This window comes from Numenius arquata, chromosome 3, assembly GCF_964106895.1.
Source record: "Numenius arquata chromosome 3, bNumArq3.hap1.1, whole genome shotgun sequence".
Lineage (NCBI taxonomy): Eukaryota > Metazoa > Chordata > Aves > Charadriiformes > Scolopacidae > Numenius > Numenius arquata.
In genome coordinates, this window is record NC_133578.1 from 49,681,082 (window position 1) to 49,697,444 (window position 16,363).

The following is a 16,363-nucleotide window of genomic DNA, read 5'->3' on the forward strand; positions in this document are numbered from 1 at the left end:
AGGAAGGGGGGGGGAGGGCTGCGGAGTCTGCGCATGCGCCTCCGGAGGGCGGTGGCCGCGGGGCGTGGCGCGCCCGGTTGGCGGTGGGCGTGTCCGCGGCGGGCGCCAGGGGGGTTCGCAGCCTCAGCGCTGCCGTCGGCCGCCCCGGCAGGTGAGGGAGGGGCCCGGCCCCGGGATTGGGTGTTGTCTGCGGGCGAGGTTTGAGTGCTCGGGGGCGGCGGCGGCGGCCCGTTGCCTGGCGGGCCGGCGCCTCAGGGGTGAGTCCTCCCGGGCCCGCTTGCCGCCGGGTTTGTTCCCTCTCCGGCTTGCGGAGCGGGAGTTGATGCCTTCCGCCCGTCGTTCCTTCGGGCTGAGGCGCTTCTCCCCTCGGGCAAGCCAAGGCTGCCGCCTCGTAGGGCGGGAGAGAAGTGCGCGGTTGGGGCTGGGAGGTAGGGCCGGGCCGGGCCGCCCCTCCCCGGCTGCAGGCGGCGGTTGGCAGCCGTCCTAACGGTCCTAACCGTCTCCTCTTGCGCCAACGTCCCCTCAGGTGTCGCGGCCCGCTTCCTGCTGCCGGAGAGGGGCGGCTTTCCGCGGGGGACTGGACACAGGCTTTCTGCGGAGGTGAAGGAATCGGTCGTCTGGTTCGGCGTCCCTCAGGTAGCGAAACTGGGTGAGGCTAAAGCTGTGCCTTAAAGAAGGTGTAACTCCGGGGTGCCGGTCTCGGCGGCGGTGTAACGTCGCCCCGAGAAGCGCCCTCGCCCTTCTGTGAGAAATCATCGGTTTTCCTGAAGAAAGAGAAAAAGAAAAAAAAAAAAAAAAAAGTAACGCTTTTCTTCCTGAGTTGTTTTTTCTTTCTTCCTTGCAGTTGCGTGGCAAGTGTAAGGCAAACCTTAGCTGACGTGCCTGTTGTCACCGTTTACTCTTCCGCTAGGGAAAGGTTATGGAATGAAAGCTCCTCGCTTTTGCTTCCATGCTGGTACCTCCAAAGTGCATTAAGCACCCTCAAGGGGATATGCATCGCCCCGGCCCTGAAACTTAACAGTTGTTTCCTTGGGAGCTGTACGTCCCCGAAAGTTCAAGTTAAAGATATTTCCGTGGTAGTGCAAAAAAGTTTATTTAGTAAAAGTAATTAAGAGCCAAACTTCGTTCCAGGTTATTTTTCCTCAATAAGGTTTAAATTTTAACTTCGTATATGTATAATCACAGAGGTAAGATGTTTCAAAGGGCATGCGCAACACTAACAAGCATAAGAAGAAAAAAAAACCACGTAAACAAGAAAGGTGTGTAGAGGAGCAAGGAGAACCAGACAGAGGTTTTGTTGTTTTTCTCTTGCGCTGTTAGGAAGAAGGCACTGTTTTTCTAACAAGGACGTTTGTGTTAAGTATCTCAGAATTAATCTATACAAATCCATTATATGTGACTGTTAGACTAATTTTAGTTCAGCTGTTGAAAGCAAAAGTCCATTTCTGGTAGGTTCAATAGCTAATGTCATCTGCCAGAATTCCCAGATAGCAGAGCTGTACCACACTGTTTTTACAGCCTTGTGTTTTGCCCAAGGCATTAATGTTTCTCCAGAATTTAAGGCTGATATAGAATCAGGTGCTGTCATTACCATGGTTTCCTTTAGGAAATACCTTTAGGGACAAAGTTAAGCCATAAGGTAAGTATTTTCCTTCCCTATTAATTCTGTTTATTTTTCAGTGAAAGTCAGAGTGCTCTTCCAATGTAAATCATACCTGATCGAGTTAGCATTTGTTGGTATTAATTCCTGTTAAACCAAACAAAGTTACTTCTATTCTTGGATCAATTAGGCTAAGATTAATAACAGGCCCTTCTAGTGACACATTTGAAGTTGTGGTGTGGCTTGTGGAAACAAGTACACAGGAAGTAGAATTATAGTCCTCTTTACTGTTTTATGTTTAATTTCCTTGGTCTGTCTTTAATACTGCTTTAGCTGCGATGCTGTTGCTGAGGGATTTAAAAATGGTATTATTAAGGGTTTGAAGTATTTCTGAATGTAGGAGTTTTGGGACTGGGTTGCTGGGTCTGAGCTTCTGTTTAAGAAATAGTCTTAATGATTTGGATCGCTTCATGCTTTCTTCTGTGGTTGAAAGAAAACTGTATCCTGTGGATCCTTCCCGTCCTGTAGCTGGATGGAGCATACGTGTTCACTCAGTGCTTTATCCAAGGCACAGTTAGGAGCCAGCTGAATTAGTTCTAGTGGTGGTAACTTGGTTCTGGTGCTTCTCGCAGGGTTATTAGCAAGTCCACATGGTAGGTGACCAGCACTTGTGCAATAATCGGGTGGTTCCAGGAAGTACCATGATTGGCTCTGAAGGCAGGCAGACAGCACTGCCTATATGTATATGCAGAGCATGTTTGGTGCCTCCCAGGCACACTGAATGCAGAGTGCAAGTAGCTGCTGTGATACAGAATTGAAGCACAGCTGACTGGAGAGCTCTTGGTGTGCCTATAGGAAGGTTTGAAATACATCTGGACTATAGTAAAGTGTAATTTTGTGATTGTCGGTTAGAAGCTAGTGATATTGTTTATACTGAGATACAAAATGGTTTGCCGGACCATTGTGGGATAGTGTTTTTATGGAGTTTCTTAGACAACCTTTAGCAGCGTAGGAAAGCGTAGGTTTCTTGGAGTATAAGCCACATTGGGAGCTTGCAAGCCACTGATCTTGGTCTACTTACTTTAAAATACTGTCACCTTATTGGAAAAAAAGCATTAAATGAATAGGACAAAAAGGGCAATCTGATCTCTGTTTTTAAAATCTTAAAGGTCTTTTTTTGCTGGACTTCTTAAATATAGAATTTATATTGTACTTTGTCCTCTAACAAAGGGTCTGGGTTTCGCATAAATAATCTTTGCAGTGCTGCTGTCATGGACATATAAAACTGTTGGACAGGTTATTTATTTTAAGGGAAGCTTTAATTCCTCCAAGTATATGCATTTGAACCTGTTATATATGGGAATAACAATTCTTGATTTTAATTTCCTTTTATTTCACATTTTCATGTTACTATTGATGCTTTTAACCTTCTGCCGAGAAGCCCAGAGGCAGACCTCTGAGGTAAGTTACCCTAAACTCATTTTTAAGAACTAGTATTTGTAACAGTGAAGTGTTACAACATGCCAGACTTGAAATGGACTGTAAGAAGAATTAGTCTAAAACATGTGATCACTTGCATCTTGTTTCTGCAATAAAATGCAGCAAGTTTTAGTGAGGTACAAGTTTTTCTTTCTTCTGGATAATGTTAATTATGTAAAGTCAGTGGCTCTACACAGAGAAATTGTGGTAAAGAGTACACAATTTAAGATACTATTCAAATTGCGTAGTTGATAGGTTGTTTTCCGTAAAGAAATTGACATAAAAATATTCTGATAAAACTTATGTGCAAGAAACACATCTTCCCCTGGTTGAATACTGTCTGCTTAAAACAACTAAATTTGGAAGTCAAGAGATCTGTGTTTCTTAATATTCTTGTGCAGGGCACAACGTTACCTTTTATAGTTTAGTTTACTTGGCTCAAAACATCACCCAAAATTCCTATAAGACTGTTGTGTGAGGAGGATGCTGGGAAGGGCTGTCAGCATTAAAGATATGCCTAAAGGTTGAACACCCATATTCAGGAATAAAAAAGTCAACAGAAAGATATTTAGAAATGGCTGTTTCTGAATTGTCATGTGAACAGATGTCCTAGAAGTCAATTGAATAGTTGAATTGAATGGTTTCCGGTCTGGGCAGTGGTATTTTTTAAAATAGAATTCTAAATATGTTTTTTGGCCATGTAATTTAATGTTAGATTTTTATATATAGGAACTATCTACAAAGAGTTGCCTGACTTGTTATACCAGTGTGCTACCAGTCCGGTAGATAAATATTTGAACTGCCTGAGTATGATGAATATTGTATAAATAGATGTTTCATTTCTCATAGAGAAAATAATGTCTCCTTTCTCACACACCTCAGATATCTTAAATACTAGCTTTTATTTTTGTTTGGCATAATCCCCAGTAAAATTAGTTCTGTGGTCATTAGGGTTTTATTAGCATAATCGCACTTGTTCATTTATGAATGATACAATTTCTTTGTGCATACTAAGTAGTGAATGTGAGAAGATACAGCTTATACTCAAGGTTGTGTGTGATTCTTCAAATACTTACAGAACGATGCAAGTTGAGGTGTATTACTTTGAGTTGCTTCTGTTGTACAATTTGTGAGCACATCACCTAGTGTCACTTGAGAATTTTACTAGCAGTGTTGCCTGAAAAGAGAGAGAGGAGCCAGAATTCAAATGTAGGGGTACGATTTTTAGAGAAGCCTCTAATTTTTGAATGCAGTGATGAAATCAGGTTATGAAACAATCTTAGCCTTTGTAACTTTATGTGAAATGAACCTGTGAGGTGGTCTGTCTTCTTGAAAACTGAAGGGTTACCTTGCAATTTTTTTAAATATACATTTATATATGTGTGGTCCAAGATGACTAGAAATTGTGTCCCATCAGTGGAAAGAAGTGTCTGTTGTCATAATTGGCATTATGGCATTTTCTGGGAGTACATCGTCATTCTCTGCTCTTTGCATATACAGTTTATACGGTTATAAAATGATGCTAGAGGACTATGCTGAAATTATGGATTGAGCAGGTTATGTTGTCAGGTGGATGTTGTTTCCCAGGTTATTTTCATTTAAATCTTGTTTTTCCATCTTTGTGCCAGCTCTTCACTGGAACTGTTCTTGTCAAAGGCAGTGGCAAGAAGTGCTGTTACTGCTTTGTGTGAGATACAATAAAAGAGGTTCTAAGGAATGGAGGCTTAGAGATCTTTACCACAGAAATTTCTGTTTGCAAGAAAAGGTATCTTAGTTCTGTCTGAAAGAGCAGATACGGAACAATTGAATACACCGAATGTTCAGGACGGTAAAGCTTCATATGCATTATTTCAGGTTTAGGCTTGGTTCAAGGCTTTCGTTTTTGTAGTCTGTCTGAATAATTAATTTATTTCCATGTTGTCATCTGCCCAGATTCATGGGAAATACTTAATAATCCAAGAGGGATTAGCACACTGCTTGTATATGGTACTGACTTTTTCAGTCTGGCACACGGTTTACATAAAGTGCTTATGCGTAGCATTATAGCTAGAAGATTAGCTGATCAGGAATAGACTTTATTAGCAAGTTCTGAAATGTTTTCCCGGCTTTTTCTGTGTCTGTCTGGGCCCTGAGGTAACTACAAAATACGGATTTTTGTGGTCTATTGTCATTAGTAGTTCACAGAAACTAGAAAATGTTCTATGATGGCAATAGCTTATATCAGAACAGGTTTGAGACTTGTGACTAAAGGAAATGATACCAAACCCAGCTAGAGCGGTGCTCACTTCATTAGTCTGTTGTCTTGTAGTTAATGTATTTCTGCTTGTCAGATTGGGAAGCATCTGTAACTGTGAGCATGTCATTGTACTACTCGGGAAGATTATTTGGGCAAGCCTGTACTCTCCTCTGGTGTTGCAGCATTGACAGGATTACTGCAGTGTGACGGTTCAAGTGCTCTGTTAGAAGATTATTCTGATAATAGACCTGTTCCTTTCGAGGTAGAATGCCATGTTGACATTTTCTGTTGAAAAGCAGACATTGACTGGGTTGTTTGATGGATGACATTTATCTTCAATAGGATCATTAGTGGAATTCAAAGAACATTGTGATCCGTGGAACTGCAAGACAAGACTAGTCTTTGACTTGCAGTTTTGCTTTGATAATGACAGCTCAAGCAGAAGGATTTGTAGTATGCTTAGTTGACCTTATGGTGCTCTTGAGCAGCCTAGACATGGCATTGGATAAGGAACAAGAATCTCCCTTGTGACCATACATTGCTGCAGTTCAGAGTCTGGGTGTTGCAAGTTCTGCTGTACAGGTTATATAGTAATTTTCAGTCTTCTCCTGTTCAGAATTATCAGTGGTTTTTTTGTTGTTGTTGTTTGGTTTGGTTTGGGTTTGTTTTTTTTTTAAAGAGCCTGATACACTCCTGTGGTCATAAAAGCTATTCCAAATAAAAAGGATTATTGAGCTGTCATCTGGCCCCGTTCTGGTGTGCCCTCCTGGTGCGCTCACTTCATGGTGTACCCTACATGGAGAACAAACGGTTGATAGCTTGAGAAAAGCAGAGGTTTAAATTATATTTGGCCATTGGGGAGCATAGTTACTTTTGTAACAACAACTAATTGAATAAATAAGTCTCTTGTTAACTTAGTGGTAGTCAAGGCTTAGCCTACCAGAGCCCAAACGGTACCATCAGTCTATGTAAAGTTATTCCAGTATCCCAAATGTGCAAGTAATCCAGTCATGTATCTAGAATATTTTGCATCTGATTTGCATACTAGATCTGGCAGTGTGTTGTAGAATGGTATTTCAAGAGGTAATGCACTAGCGCAGCTGTGATTTCTTATTTCCACCATCCTGAAGAGACTGCGATTGGCCAGACTCTGCATTCCATCAAGTCTTCAAAAAGAGCATGCTTACTCACCTGACAGCGACTGATCCTTGAGAGTGTTTATCTTTAGGAATCCTACCACCCACCTCCCAAACCTGTTTCAGAAGTTTTCATCTGACACAAGCTTTCAGGTGTGAGGAGAATTGGGTGGAGCTGGAGCCATGCTTCCTTGTATGCAGTATGGGATTACGAGGATTCGTGCAGCATATGCAGAGCTTTTAAATAGCACCTATTGCTTTTTAAAAGGCTTCTGAGTTCACACATGTGAAGCATCTGTGTGCCCTCTGCAAGTTCTGTAGTGACTGCAATCGTAAGAGAAGTCTCTGTTGTTTATGTACTGAGTTTCACTACCGTAAATACTTATGGTATGTATATTTACATAATGTTTTGGTTTAATGAGATATGACTTATTCTCACTAGTAAGTATTTTAATAACTTTTAATGTTTATAGTGTTATTGAAGATCAGGTTGTATACAACTATCTACTGTAAAATGTATCTTATGGTATTATGGATAATCATGTTGTCTTTTTTTCAAAGTAAAATAGCAACATTATTTCTTGAAATGCATTAGAAGCATTAAAGACCTCTTCAACCCATTATACAAATATTGATTCCTAATATTCTCAGAGCCTCTGAGGGAAATGCCATGCGTTATTTTTCATCTTGGATTTTGCAAAACTGGAAATGGAAGAGATTAAAGGACATCTCAGGACTTGGGAAGTTTTGCTTTTGTATCTGGGTTTCGAGTTGAATAACCTCCACTGGAAAAATGCATGTTCTTGTTATAAATTGTGTTTTATCTAATATGAATGCAATTATTAGGTCTCATACAGGAATGTTTGCATTTTGGGGAAGGAAAGCAGCTTTTTTTATTCTTCCTTTCTCTGTGTGTTAAAGGACGCTTTTTGCACAGCACCTCTTTTGCTAAATCTGCTCTTTTCCCACATAATGTTCATAGTGGGAGAGTCAGTGACATGTGGAGGAGGAGAGGGAGCAACAGGATCGACATTTTTGCAAGGAAGTACTTGTGATGTAAGAGAAGTGGGACATGCACACAGGCTAAGTAGAAAAAGCTGACCAGATTTTTAGGTTGACTGGATGTTACCTGTTTATGTATTGGGTTTGCCTGGCAAGGGTTTGGTAGCCGGAGAGGGAGGGCTTACAGAGGCGACTTCTGCAAGAATCCACCAGAAGCTTCCCCTATGTCCGATAGAGCCAACACCAGCCAGGTCCGAGATGGACCTGCTGCTGGTCAAGGCCAAGCCCATCAGTGATGGTGGTAGCGCCTCTGTGCTGTTAAGAAGGGGAACAATGGCAGCAGCCAGAAGAGAGGAGTGGGAGAAACAGCTCTGTAGACACTGAGGTCAGTGAAGAAGGAGGGGGAGAAGGTGCTCCAGGTGCTAGAGCAGAGATTGTGTTCAGCCTGTGGTGAAGGCTATGGTGAGGCAGGCTGTCCCCCTGCAGCCCATGGAGGTTAACAGTGGAGCAGATACCCACTTGTAGCCTGTGGATATCTCACCCACATCAGAGCAGGTGGATGGGGCTGAAGGAGGCTGTGACACCATGGGAAGCCCATGCTGGAGCAGGCTCCTGGCAGGACCTGTGGATCCATGGAGAGAGGAGCCCACACAACATTAGGTTTGCTGGCAGGACTTGTGACCCTGTGGCAGACCCACGCTGGAGCAGTCTGTTCCTGAAGGACTGCAGCCCATTGAAGGGACCCACGCTGGAGATGACTTCTGATTGGCAATAAATTAAATTAATTTCCCTAAGTCAAGTCTGTTTTGCCCATGATGGTAATTGCTGAGTGATCTCCCTGTCTTTGTCTCGACACGCGAGCCTTTTGTTGTATTTTTCTCTCCCCTGTCCAGCTGAGGAGGGGAGTCATAGAGTGGCTTTGGTGGGCACATGGTGTCCAGTCAGGGTCAAGCCAGCACAGTTTACTAGTGATTTTGGGAACATTATTTTAACAAAAGAAATTTGGCTATAAGTCCTTTTGGGAACTTGTAATAATAAGGAGTTTCAGGGAAGTTAGAGGAAGAAAATTTTGGCTGTTTTGAGAAATATATCTGAATTCAAATTTGAATTCTGTTGAATTTAATGAAAAACCTCTCTACTTGCTGTTGCAGCATCGGTAGGTATTAGAACATAATTTTGTTAGTAGAAAGTTGTTTTTCTGGAAACAGCCATTAAGGAGTCATGCACTGGTCTGCACTGGATTCTATGGGCAAAGCCACTGACTGTTAATGAGCTCTGTGTGGGAGCCAGGAAAGCAACAGGGAATGGAAAATACCAGTATAAAAAGAGAACCAGGAAAAAGGGAGCAGACTGCTTTTTGAAGGGAGGCTTTCTAAGCCTAAAAAACATTGGTTTAAAAACAATTTAAATGCTTGGAACTCAGCGCTTCACTTTTTTTCACCTCAAGGACAATAACTGAAACTTGGTAAAGTCACAGGAGCAGAAGATACTCAAAGATGGTGTTTGGGAGGTGCAGGAGGATTTGAATGAATCTGACGTGCTTCTTAAAAATAGTATATATGCGTGAATGTTCAAATGGTTCCTTTACAGATCATTTATATTTACTTCAGTATCCAAAAGGTCCATCTTTAAGACACCAAAATAGAAATGGAGAGGCAATGTGGAAGTGTGCCGTAGTGGAATAGAGGAAGCCTCAGGAAATTTCCCTCAGACCACACTGTTTTCTTTCTCCTGGTTTCAGTTCATCGTTCTTCTTTTCCATTTTCCTTTCCCTTTTTGCCTCTAAAAAAAGTTCCTTTTCACCAAAAGTCGTACGAATACTATGAAAGGACGAGAGATAGTTTGGCTTAAGTATATAGTTTCATGTTCAAGTACGCTATATGTGTATGATCATGGAATTGTAGGGATTGGAAGGGACCTTTGGAGATCATCTAGTCCAACACCCCTGCCAAAGCAGGTCCACCTAGAGCAGGCTCAACAGGAACACGTCCAGGGGCATTTTTAATATCTTCGGAGACTCCACACCTTCTCTGGGCAGTCTGTTCTGGTGCTCTGGCACCCTCAAAGTAAAGAAATTTTTCTTCGTGTTGAGGTGGAAATCCCTGTGTTCCAGCTTGTGTCCTTTGCCCCTTGTCCTGTCATCGGGCGCCACTGAGAAGAGCCTGACCCCATCCTCTTGAAACCCACCCTTTAGATATTTATAAGCATTGGTAAGATCCCCTCTCAGTCTTCTCCAGGCTAAACATACCCAGGTCTTTTCAGCGTTTCCTCATAAGAGAGGTGCTCCATTCCCTTGATCATCTTTGTAGCCCTCCAATGGACTCTTTCCAGTAGTTCCCTGTCCTTCTTGAGCTGGGAGGCCCAGAACTGGACACAGTCCTCCAGATGCGGTTTTACCAGTGCAGAGTAGAGGACCTCCCTCAGCCTGCTGGCCATCCTCTTTTTAATGCACCCCAGAAGACCATTTGCCGCCTTAGCCACAAGGGCACATTGTTGGCTAATGGTCAACTTGTTGTCCACCAGGACTCCCAGGTCTCTCTACAGAGCTGCTTTCCAGCAGGTCAGCCCCTAACCTTTACTGGTGTATGGGATTATTCCTCCTCAGGTGCAGGACCCTACACTTGCCCTTGCGGAATTTCATCAGGTTCCTCACCGCTCAACTCTCCAGCTTGTCCAGGTCTTGCTGTATGGTGGCACGGCCTTCTGCTGTGTCAGCAGCAAACTTGCTGAGGGTACACTCTGTTCCCTCATCCATGTCATTGATGAATACATTGAACAAGACCAGACCCAGTACTAACCCCTCGGGAACACTGCTAGTTATGGACCTTTAGCTGGACTCTTCACTGCTGATCACGACCCTCTGAGCTCTGCCACTCAGCCAGTTCTCAATCCACCTCACTGTCCTCTCATCTAATCCACACTTCCTAAGCTTACCTATGAGGATGTTATGGGAGACAGTATCAAAAGCCTTGTTGAAGTCAAGGTAGGCAACATCCACTGCTCTCCCTTCATCCACCCAGCCAGTCATTCTATCGTAGAAGGCTATCAGATTGGTTAAGCATGATTTCCCCTTGGGTGAATCCATGCTGACCACTCCCAATGACCTTTTTTTCTTCTACATGCTTAGAGATGACATCCAGGATGAGTTGTTCCGTAACCTGAAAGTGAGCTGGCTAGATAGAAGCAATTGCCTTTCCTTTCTTTCTCTGGTTAGTGTCTCATGCACTTTCAAGATAAATTAATCCAGAGGGATACTGTGTCTAGACTGTGGGCTTACTGTAGAGAAGGAGAACCTGAAGCTAAAGAGGCTTGGGAACTGCCAAGATAGGCTGCTTGTGGAAAGATTTGGAAATTTCAGTCTCTGAGTCAAGGGTGATTGTACTGTAGAGGCTTACCTCCCAAAGAGTGCTGGAGATGATCGGCTGTATTCCTGAAGAGTATAATTATAGAGTTGGGTTGTTTTTTTTTTTTATATATATATATAGAAAATATCTGCTGCTCAGGCCTAATTGCAATTGCAACCTAAGCTTGCAAATACCTGTTATCCCAGATTGGGATTCATAACTAATAATGAAGTTGTTTCTGTAGGTTTGTAATATCTGCTGGTCGTCTCAGTTCCAGTGCAAAATGATTGAGATACTTAAGAGGAAATGTGAGAAAGCTTTCAGTTGTTATTTTTTTAAACGAGCCTCCAGAAAGAACACTTCCACCTAATTCTGAGTTGTTGCTTGACTTCAAAGTTGTTTATCCCTATTATTACAAAATTGGTTGGTTTTGAAGATTTACTACAGAGCACCTATTCCTCTTAACCCCCTTAAACTCATTTTCCAATTCTGCCATACTCATGGCTTCAGCATTTTGTTACAAAGGTTTGGTGGGGGGAGTATATAGTAGGATTTTTTTTCTCCTTATTCATTGAATTATTATGAATATCTACATTATAAGATACTGCTATTAACGTGAGCTTTGCAGGATGTAATTTAAAGCTTCCTAAGGTTTGTTGTCAGCAGTTCAAACCACGGTGCTTTCTTTGTGTTGTATCCTGTTTTCCATTTGGTTCCTCAAGCATTGTAAGAAACCTGTTACTGTTTCTTATGTGCAGATTTTGAAAAGAAGCTTTATACCTACGTGGCATATATACCTTCAGTAATTCTGTAATGTTGGTATATCATGAATCTTAAAATTTGCGTTTAGAGACTCAAATCACTCCCCTTGCAAGCTAGCAATTCTAGGGATCAGTCAGAGAATTAATGCATTGTGACATTCCCATTGTTTGCTTTTTAGTCCATTTTTAAAAATAATGATCTCTTGTTGCTGCTTTCTAGCTTAACAAATGGCAGCACAGTGTGTGACAAAGGTGGAGCTGACTGTTGCCTGCACCAATCTCTTGGATAAAGATGTTGGTTCCAAGTCAGACCCACTGTGTGTGCTTCTCCAGAACACGAGCGGTCAGCAGTGGTATGAGGTACAGTGTGATTCTTCTCTTGAATCTGCTAAAAACAGTTGAACTTGTTGAGCCTTTTAAAACATTGGAGCATATGATTTCATTAAAATATTTGAATTATGTACCAGCACCTCTGAAAACTTTTCAGAAGATTATGTCTATAATCGTTACACAGGTAGCACAGTAATAATCATTTTCTAATAAATACGATTTTTAGCACTGTTCCCCCAGCCATGTCTGGACCAACAGAAGCCTTCCAAGTGCTTAAATGTGCTTTTATAAATACAGTACACCAAAACTAGGATCTCATGCTGCATTTGACAATTATGCCATTTTAATGTTGGTCTTCCTATGAAGGAGCAGATACTCCTTACGGGGAGCAAAGAAAAACCAGTCCTCAAATATCTCTAACTTACAGAAGTGGGATTTGTAATATAATGTGGTTATTTATATTTGATGAAGGGTTTGTAGGAAGATAGGGGTTTATACTTTATACTAAGAACTTTTGAAAGTCTTTGATTTTTTTTTTTTTTTTTTTTTGAGTGCTTGTTAGGCTGGTGAAATACTGGATAAAGTGTTATCTTTCTAACTTCAGGTTGATCGCACAGAAAGAGTTAAGAATTCCTTGAACCCAAAGTTTTCCAAGAAATTCCTAATTGATTACTATTTTGAGCTTGTTCAGAAACTTAAATTTGGAATATATGACATCGATAACAAAACCTTTGATCTGAGTGATGACGACTTCTTAGGAGAATTTGAGTGTACACTGGGACAAGTAAGTATGCAGATGATTTCCCTTAGAATTAAGAAAATATAAGTTAATGCAAATCATTAGCACTTTTATCTCAAATTTGTCACTATGTTCTTGTGTAGTTGGGTTACTCTTAAGTTGAATAGAATTCCCTTTGTTTTTTCAAGCCTCAGTTCAGTGTATATACATTTTATTTGCAAAATGGTCTTGAGATGATGCTCTGAAATATACTCTAGAATGGTGACTGTCCAGAGTGACAGTCCACTTACTTTCAGACAGCAATAAGCACAAAGTAGCAATTGCTGTTTATTTACTCTAATATTCAAATTCTTATTTTTATGCTCCATAAAAAGGGAATTGGTGTATAGCGACGTAAAAGCGTTCACAGGGGCCATGTTAACCCTGTAATTTGCTTTCCACTCAAGGCAAGCAGTGGTTCTGGTTCTGCCTACTGTTGATTTCATTCCCATTTCCCTGTAAAATTCTCTGCTTGGTGCTGTCACAATCGGGCAGCTTCTTTTTAACTTGTTCTTTCTAATAGTTCCTTTGAAGGTGGAGAGTCTTCTTGGGATTTTTCCTCCCCTGCTTCAAAAGTAATTTTATTTTAAGTGCATTATGAAGATAGAAGCATTGCGAAATGAAATTCAGTATCAAATTAAAATGAATTGTTCATTCTTAAAGTAAAGAAGGACCTGTAGAATTAGTAGATACGCTTCTGAGAAAGCATTGCCTGAAAAGGATAAAATAAAACCAACTGGAAACACTGCAGGGGGAGGCTGATGTTTGTTCGCATGACAAATATTGTGTTTATAAATCTGTTCACTAAAGCTGTTTATGACATGGCTTGCATATGTTTAAATGGTACAGAACAATTCAGGTTTAGAACTTCAGGTATTACCTTTGTCCATGTATGTGTATCAAGTTACTACAAGACATTTTATTTCATATTGCTCTTGAAACTCCATATGTTCATCTGCATATGTATTTTTAAAATTTAGAAGTGCATCAAGTATTACCTATTTATTTATAGGAGATCTTGGGAAGTAAATGTAGTGCTGTCATCTTCATGATGAAGGAAAAATTCCTAAAATTAAAATACCTCACTATCTTAATTCCTTCGAAAATCTAATAAATTGTGCTAATAATACTTCATACTCAAATTTTGTCTTGGCAGATAGTTTCTAGCAGGACTCTAACAAAACCATTAGTACTTAAAAATGGCAGACCTGCTGGAAAAGGAAGTATTACGGTAAGACAATTAAGATGATAAATCTCTTTAGCTTTTATCCGTATATGTTTTTGTGGTTTTGGTATTTTTTTAGTTAGTAGCTTGAACACAGTGCATCTGATCTACAGTGCTGTAAAAAGTAATATTTTTTTTGTCATCTAAAAGGAGATCAGCCCACCTTCTGCATCTATAAGTCTCATTGCATCCGTCGAAATAATTACAGCATCCAATGTGCTACTGTTTGGGTAGAATCATAGAATTGTCTAGGTTGGAAGAGACCCTTGGGGTCATCGAGTCCAACCATCTACCCTGCTCTACAAAGTTCTCCCCTACACCATATCCCCCAACACCACATCTAAATGGCTCTTAAACACATCCAGGGATGGTGACTCAACCCCCTCCCTGGGCAGCCTGTTCCAATGCCCGACCACTCTTTCTGTGAAAAATTCTTTCCTAATGTTCAGTCTAAACCTACCGTGTTGGAGCTTGAAGCCATTCCCTCTCGTTCTGTCATTAATTACCTGTGCGAAGAGAGTATCTTTAATTGTCAGTGTCATCATCTAGTGAATCCCAGTGTCAAATCAAATTGTTCCTCTTTCCCTCGACCCCATTTTCTGAATGCTTCATTTGTGAGCAAACATGATTTTTTTTTTTTTTTTTTTTTTTAATGGACCTGTCATAGGAGTGTTGTGAATATGAGAAAACTATGTAGTGCCTGAATACAAAACAAGTTTTCGGGTGGTGTTTTTTTGTGTTTGCCTATCTAGATTACGGCAGAAGAAGTGAAGGATAACAGGGTGGTTGTATTGGAAGTAGAAGCAAGGAAACTGGACAATAAGGTATTTAAGTGATTGCTGTTTCTTTGATAAAGTAGTAAAATCAGAATCTTGTCAAAAAGGGAACATTAAAATGTTATTTCTTAATGTTGCTGTAATAATTAAATTCATTAAGATTTCTTTTATGCTGAAAAAGAAATTGAAGAAAGATTGCTTCAGCGTAACTTCACTGACTGTTTTGAAATGAATTATAACATCTAAGACAGACAAGTGCATTGCAGGGATATTCTGTGAATAACACGCTGCCATTTAAACGTAAATCTTTACATTTAATCATAAATATAAAGCAGTTTTGGTATATCCATTGATTTGAATAGTTGTATAAATTATTACCTGTTAGCTCTCTGAAATAAATGGTAAAGAGTATAGTAGGAGTGTATAAATGTTACGTTAAATATTTTGGGGCTGACTAAAGATACTGTATTTAGGAAGACTTTTAAAAGCAAAAATTAAAAAAAAAAAAAAAAAAAAATGGAAAAAAAGGTCATTATTTTCCCCTGTCATTTAATGATACTTTCTTTAACTGGATGAAATCCTTAGTTTCTGAACTATCCATCGTAGTACTTACTAGTGTAAGTATTCTTTCACTTGAACTGTCAGGTATTTAGTATGGGGACGCTGCAGAACTTTTATCCTAACTTGACGGATGTGTTGCGTTTTCTTCCTCTCTCTCACAGGTGGTAATATAATCAGACTTGCATTTCTTCATATAAAGCTTTTGTTCCCTGAATACGTATTTTACTTTTTGTTAATCTAAGTGTGTTTTAACTAGCATTTAATGGAATTCATGCCACAGGCTGTTCTGGGATAATTACATGTTCTCTAAATGCAGGATTTTTTTGGAAAGTCAGATCCTTATCTGGAATTCCACAAGCAGACTGGAGATGGAAACTGGGTGATGGTTCACAGAACAGAGGTAGGATATTTTCAGTCAACATCCTAGAGATTAAGGTTATTTGATTTACAGTGTGTCGCAGCACTAGAGGTACAGTGCCTTACGAAAAGAAGAGAATGGTCTGGTAGCTGACACACAGACCAGTTAGAAAACACCTTCCACTGATTTTCCGATAGGACAGGATTTGATTCTGGTTTATGCCATCAGAAAATACTATTAATTTTTCTTTTTCCCCCTGCATCCAAGCTTTCTGCAATCTAAAAGAAAGCAAATGTTTTGAAAAGGTGCTGTGTACTCATACAGGAACATTTGTCTCAGTGCTACTGAGGTTAGAACATGGGCATTCCTGTGACTGTGCTGTTCTTATGTCAGTGTCACCTAGCTGTACCCTTTACTAATTAAAGTAATTATACCAAATGCTTGCAGAGCAAGGGCAAGACAAGGGTAATGCTGAGTGAGGGAAAACGTGCTTGAGCAGCAGCAGCCCTTCCACGCAGGAGAAGGTGCCGAGGTCCTGTGGCAGCAATGACAGGGTAGGAGTAGGCTCAGAATGTCTCAGTGTAGTGGAAGCTCAGGTCCTAGTCCCAACTGAGGCACAGTACACATTCGAAGTGGTGACTGTTGTAATTTTGGAGCTTGAATATTGAAGAAATAGAAATCCTTTTTGTGTCAGATTTATAAAAAAAGTTTGTTACGTGGTTCTTCTGCATAAAATGTGTATTTTCCATGAGGATTTCAGCCATCTTCAATTTCAAT

At 40.6% G+C, this 16,363-nt stretch overlaps 1 protein-coding gene across 1 annotated transcript in view; it reads left to right on the forward strand.

The window, feature by feature from the left end:
* The first annotated feature begins 50 nt into the window (after positions 1-50).
* CPNE3 (copine 3) overlaps positions 51-16,363 on the forward strand; it is a 35,402-nt gene continuing 19,089 nt past the window's right edge. The window contains exons 1-7 of the mRNA XM_074145293.1: positions 51-151; positions 527-636; positions 11,779-11,918; positions 12,493-12,672; positions 13,823-13,897; positions 14,644-14,715; positions 15,545-15,628. Coding sequence (XP_074001394.1) covers positions 11,787-11,918; positions 12,493-12,672; positions 13,823-13,897; positions 14,644-14,715; positions 15,545-15,628 — 543 coding nt within the window. The 5' untranslated portion in view covers positions 51-151; positions 527-636; positions 11,779-11,786. The remainder of the gene's footprint in view (positions 152-526; positions 637-11,778; positions 11,919-12,492; positions 12,673-13,822; positions 13,898-14,643; positions 14,716-15,544; positions 15,629-16,363) is intronic.